This window comes from Jaculus jaculus, chromosome 1 (assembly GCF_020740685.1).
Source record: "Jaculus jaculus isolate mJacJac1 chromosome 1, mJacJac1.mat.Y.cur, whole genome shotgun sequence".
Taxonomy (NCBI): Eukaryota; Metazoa; Chordata; class Mammalia; order Rodentia; family Dipodidae; genus Jaculus; species Jaculus jaculus.
The window spans coordinates 233,946,568-233,952,567 of NC_059102.1; the positions used below are offsets into that span (position 1 = coordinate 233,946,568).

The window sequence follows — 6,000 nt, forward strand, 5'->3', positions numbered from 1 at the left end:
CTGTGGCTGGAACCAGAGTGCTATCTGACAGTTCTTCATTTCTTTAATAGCTTGATAAGATAAACAGAGCTCCACGTATTTAAATGTTGCCCATAGCTTACAAATCACTTCATATACATTTTAAATTCATTTTTTTTTAAATCAGATAATGTATTATGTGTTGGTTTTGTGGTTGTGGATATTTCCATTGAGAATAAAAGGCAAACTCCATAGTGTTCTGTACTGGAAAGCAGCTGCTACCTTCATTAGCCATTTGGTGTACTGTTTTATCTTAAAGCATCAGAGCTAACTTTGAGTAAGAAAGTAATATCAGAAACTTATGGGGAGGCAAGCTGGGCATGGTGGCTTATGCCTTTAATCCCAGCACTTGGGAGGCAGAGGTAGGAGGATCACCATGAGCTCAAGGCCACCCTGAGACAACATAGTGAGTTCCAGATCTGCCTGGGCTAGAGTGAGACCCTATCTCAAAACAACAACAACAAAAAACTACAAAACCTTTTATGGGGAGGGGATATGATAGAGAATGGAGTTTCAAAGGGGAAAGTGGTGAGAAGGAGGGTATTACTGTGGAATTTTTTTTTATTTGTTTATTTCTATTTATTTATTTGAGAGTGACAGAGAGAGAAAAGAGGGAGGGAGAGAGGGAGAGAATGGGCACGCCAGGGCTTCCAGCCACTGCAAATGAACTCCAGATGCGTGCGCCCCCTTGTGCATCTGGCTAACGTGGGACCTGGGAAATCAAGCCTCGAACCGGGGTCCTTAGGCTTCACAGGCAAGTGCTTAATCACTAAGCCATCTCTCCAGCCCAGTGTGGGATATTTTTTATAATCATGGAAGTTGTTAATAAAAATTTTTTAAAAAACAACTTTTGAGGAACTTGATAAAAGAGCAACTAGGAATTTCATCTCATATATATAATTTTAGTATATATTTTATTTAAAAACATATATTTTAAAATACATATATTTTATAAATTTTAAAATATTTTTAGTGTGTGTGTGTGTGTATGTGTGTGTGTGTATATATATATATAAAAATATATATATATATATATATATATATATATATATATATATATATACACACACACATATATATATATATATATATATTTTATTTTATTTTATTTTTTGCCGGGTGTGGTGGCGTACACCTTTAATCCCAGCACTTGGAAGGCAGTGGTAGGAGGATTGCTGAGAGTTTGAGGCCACCCTGAGACTACATAGTGAATTTCAGGTCAGCCTGGACCAGAGTGAGACCCTACCTTGAAAAACAAAAAACAAAACAAAACAAAATATATATATATATATTTTATGCAGGGTCTTACTCTGGTCCAGGCTGACCTGGAGTTCACTATGTAGTCTCAGGGTGGCCTCGGACTCATGGTGATCCTCCTACCTCTGCCTCCCAAGTGTTGGGATTAAAAGCGTGCACCGCCATACCTGGCTTGGTTTTAGAACTTTTTTTGAACTCTTTTACAGTTCTGGGTATCTTGTGTACTGTACAAACTATCTTCAGCTGAGCTACAATCCCAATCTTATATTTTAAATTAAATATTTGCTTCTAAATAATTTGTCAGTAACCGTTTTTGATACTTATTTACTTGAGAGGGAGGGAGAGAATGGACACACCAGTACCTCTTGCTGCTGCCAACAAACTGCAGCCACATGTGCATATGACTTTACTTGGGTACTGGGGAATTGAACTGGGACCAGCAGGCTTTGCACGAAAACACCTTTAATCACTGAGCTATCTCCCCAGCCCTCAGTAGAGAGTTTTGGGGGTCTTTTTCATCTTTATTTATTTAAGAGAGAGAGTGCATGCATGCCAGAGCCTCTAGCTACTGTAGATGAACTCCAGAAGCATGTGCTACCTTATGCATCTGGCTTAATGTGAGTCCTGGGGAATTCAACCTGGGTCCTTTGGCTTTGCAGGCAAGTGCCTTAACTGCTAATCCATCTCCCCAGCCCTTTAACATCTTGTTTTTTTTTTAAAATATCTTTAAGCTTTTGTATTGACAACCTCTGTACATGTAGACAGTACTCCATGATGATGTCCCTTTCCACCACTCTTCCTTTACTCCTCTCCCTTATTTCCCCTTTCGGTATCCCTTCTGGGTTTTTTAAAATGTATATATTCATTGATTTATTTGTGAGGGAGAGAATGAGAAAGAGTGAGAGCACCAGAGCCTCCTGCCACTGCAAACAGACTCCCAACATATGCTCTGCTTTGTGTATCTGGCTTTACATGGGTCCTGGGAAATTGAATCTGTCCCAGCAGGCTTTGAATGCAAGCATTTGCACTGATGAGCCATCTCCTCATCCCCCCTTTTTCCAACTAGTCTCTCTTCTATTTTGATGTCATCACTTTTTCTCTTCCTATTATGGAGGTCTTGTGTAAGTAGCACCAGCCACTGTGAGGGCATGAATACCATGACCACTTTATGTCTGGAAGAGAGTTCAATAGGCATTTTGATGAGAAATTAGCTTTTATTATTTTCCAGTGTATCTTAACAAACTCCTGACATAGAATTCATTTCTCCTGGAAATGCAGTTGATTGCAGTGTTGCAACAGAACCCATGGCCACACACATTGTTAGCAGCCATTCTCAAGTTGCTATGTCCAGTCTTCCTGGTTCACCCTCTGGAATAGCTGAGACTACCTACCTCCATAGATGTAGACAAGATACCATGATGATATCCCTTCCCAGCACCCTCCTTTATCCCCTCCCTTATTTAGCCTCCTCTGAATTCCTTCCTTTTTACTGATTTATTTGTGAGAAAGAGCGAGGGCACAGGCACTCCTCCTGCCACTGCAGATAAACTCCAAACACATGCTTTGTGCGTGTGCCATTATGCCTGGTTTTCCTGGAAACGTCTAAGACCTAAATGTTTTCTTTTCCAGAAGTAAAGAGTGATAGTATGTGCCCTGCACATTCTCTGTTGTTCTTATACCTGAAGTCAGTGTTGTTTTAAGAATAGTAATACTGGTTTGTTTTTCACATTTTCCTGTAGTGATATGCTACATTTTAAGACTTAGTAGTAGTGGGTTACCGTTTATTAACTGTCCCAAATAAGTGACTGAATTGTGAAGAAAAGGCTTACTGTAGTTAAATATGCCCAAGCTCGTTGTGAGTTTTTATTTATTATGCAAGAAATGAGAAGTCTTACTCTCACTCCTTGCATCACTGGAAGTCAAGTTGAGTGGTATTTGTTCTTAAGTGTGTGTGTGTGTGTGTGCGTGTGCGTGCGTGCACACAGAGTGGTGTGTTCTTTAAGCAGGAAAAAATATATCTGAGGTTTCTTCCTTTTTTATCCAAAAGATAGCATAATGATAGTTGTACTATGTTTATTTTTTGTTTGCAAGCAAAGAGAGAATGGGCATTCCAGGACCTCTTACCACTGCAAATGAACTCCAGATGCATGTGCCACTTTCCATCTGTCTTTACATGGGTACTGGTGAACCAAACCATCAGGCTTTGCAAGCAAGCACCTTTAACGACTGAGCCATATCTCCGGCCTAGTAGTTGTGCTTTTGTGTTTTTACATAATGCCATCCAAGACCTATTTTCATACCAGTACTTGGTGGCACATGCCTTTAATCCCAGCACTCAGGAGACAGGTAGGAGGATCACTGTGAATTCTAGGCCACCCTGAGACTACATAATGAATTCCAGGTCATCCTGAGCTAGAGTGAGACCCTACCATGGAAATACAAAAAAACCAAAGGAAAAAAAAAAAGAAAGAAAGAAAGTCACAGGTCCTTTAGACTTCTGCAGACAGAACTTATCATAAAGAGAATGAAACCACCTTATTTTTCTGATGCTGTCAGGAAAGAAGTCTTGATAAAGTCATCACAACTTTCTACTTGAATGTGGTGGCTCTGGCCTGTAATCCCAGAATTTGGGATGCTGAGACAGGAGGATTGTGAAGTCCAGGTCAGTGTCAACTACATAGTAAGATCCTGTCTCACAGGAATGGTGGTGGCACATGCCTTTAATACCAGCACTCAGGAGGCTGAGGCAGGAAGGATGTCCTTTTCAGGCTAGCTAAGTGAGTTCAAGGTCAGCCTGGTGAGTGAGACCCAGCCTTGGGGGAAAAAATAAAAAACCAATGTAACCAACAGAAACTCTGTGCAAAGGCAGAGGGGTTTGAGAATATAGCTTAGTGGTTGAATGCTTTGCTTACATTACTAGAGGTGAGGTAGAGCTCTATGCCATGAATTTCTTCCTCGTGTACCATAATGTATTCAATCTGGAAGTAGTTTTACCAAATTCTTGAGGGTGTCTTGTTTATAAAATGGCTACGCATACATCCAACTAAATACTTTATTTGAATAATTTATTAATAGATAACAAGTCACATATGACTGACTTTCTTCTTTCTTTTGGCAGATTAAAAAAGAAGGGAGGGGCAGATACAGTCCGGATCAGCTGTGTGTTCTTGACAACGTGAAGATGAATTTGAGAAGGTTTGTTGCTTATCAAGAAACTGTTGAGAAAAGACTGACTTCTTAAAACATCAAAAGAGAAACAGGAAGCCAGGCATGGTAGCCCATAGCCTTTAATCCCAGCACTTGGGAGGCTGAGGTAGGATTGTTGTGAGTTCAAGGCCAGCCTGGACAAGAGTGAAACCCTGCCTCAAAACAGAACAAGAGGGCTGGAGAGATGGCTTAGCTTGTTTACTAAGCCGAGGAACCCATGTTTACCTTCCAGATCCTGGGTTAGCCAGATGCTCAAAGGTGAGGCAAGTGCAAGGTCTCACATGCCCACTAGATGGCGCATGCATCTGGAGTTCAATTGTGGTGGCTGATCGCAAAGTCTCTCTTAAAAAATAAATAAATAAAAATAGAACAAGAGAGAGAAACATAAGTCGGATGAATGGCCGAGTGCTTCACTAGCATGCACAAGTCTGTTGAGTTCATCCTTAGCTCTGCAAGAAAAGAGAGAGAAAATAGGAAACTTGTTCTTTCCCAGTGTTTAGGTAATGCTAAAAATATTAAGGGTTTCCTTGGAGAAGGTGTTCCCAAAGCTATTTTTTAATGGCTACATCATGGATATTGAATTCAAGTTCAGAGCTTTCAAGTTCAGAAGCATGTGTTGAAGTCACGGGATGACTGTGGCACTTTTGTTGCTCTCTCTCTCTGTGTGTCCAGCATATGTTAGGGAAAAAAGAGTGTGAATGCAGTGCAATCTCAGGTGGTCCTCTTTTCCTCTTGGTGCTGGGGATAGAATCCAGGGTGATGTGCATGCTGGGCAAGCACTGTAACATGAAGCTACCCCTAGCTTCACGTAGTTCATAACTACTTTGTGCATATTTAAAAAAAAAAACAGCTTTCAACCATCCCTTTAAATTTTGCAAGAAAGAAACTAAATCATTGAACCTTTTTTATTCAAGCCAGTATCATTTTATATTGGCTAAATCTTTAAATGAATTATACAGACAAGCTTTATAAAATCATTTTTATATGAAGTACTGTTATCCAAATACGAACTTTCTGTGAAGAAGTAAATGAATTTGTAAATCACTCTCAGTAAGATAGTGAGGTGATTGCATCCTGTATGGGGTTGATCAGTTATTGCTGTACAACATCACTCCTTGACAATTTAATGTAAAATCAGAGTTGGTAGGAAATATTTTGAATAAATAACTTTTTAATTAAAAGCTTTGTGTCTTAATAGTTTTTTTGTTTGTTTGTTTGTTTGTTTGTTTTGGTTTTTCGAAGTAAAGACTCACTCTAGGTCAGGCTGACCTGGAACTCACTGTGTAGTCTCAGGGTTGCCTTTATGACAATCCTCCTACTCTCTGCCTCTAGAGTGTTGGGATTAAAGGCTTGTGCCACCACGCCCGGCAAGATTCTTTTTTTTTTTTTTTAATAGTTTACTTTTGTTGCATTGCTTGTAGAAATCACCCAACCAAGAGTTTGTGGGGAAAAGAGTTTTATTTTGGCTTAAAGGATTGAGGGGAAGCTCCACAATGTCAGGGATAAATAATGGCATGA

The 6,000-nt window shown here is 39.8% G+C and overlaps 1 protein-coding gene across 1 annotated transcript in view; it reads left to right on the forward strand.

Moving 5' to 3' along the window:
• The window catches only part of Heatr3 (HEAT repeat containing 3), a 47,494-nt gene extending 41,831 nt beyond the window's left edge, over nt 1-5,663 (forward strand). Inside the window, exon 15 of the mRNA XM_045141825.1 lies at nt 4,394-5,663. Within this exon, the coding sequence (XP_044997760.1) occupies nt 4,394-4,516 (123 nt within the window). The 3' untranslated portion in view covers nt 4,517-5,663. The remainder of the gene's footprint in view (nt 1-4,393) is intronic.
• The last annotated feature ends 337 nt before the right edge of the window (nt 5,664-6,000 follow it).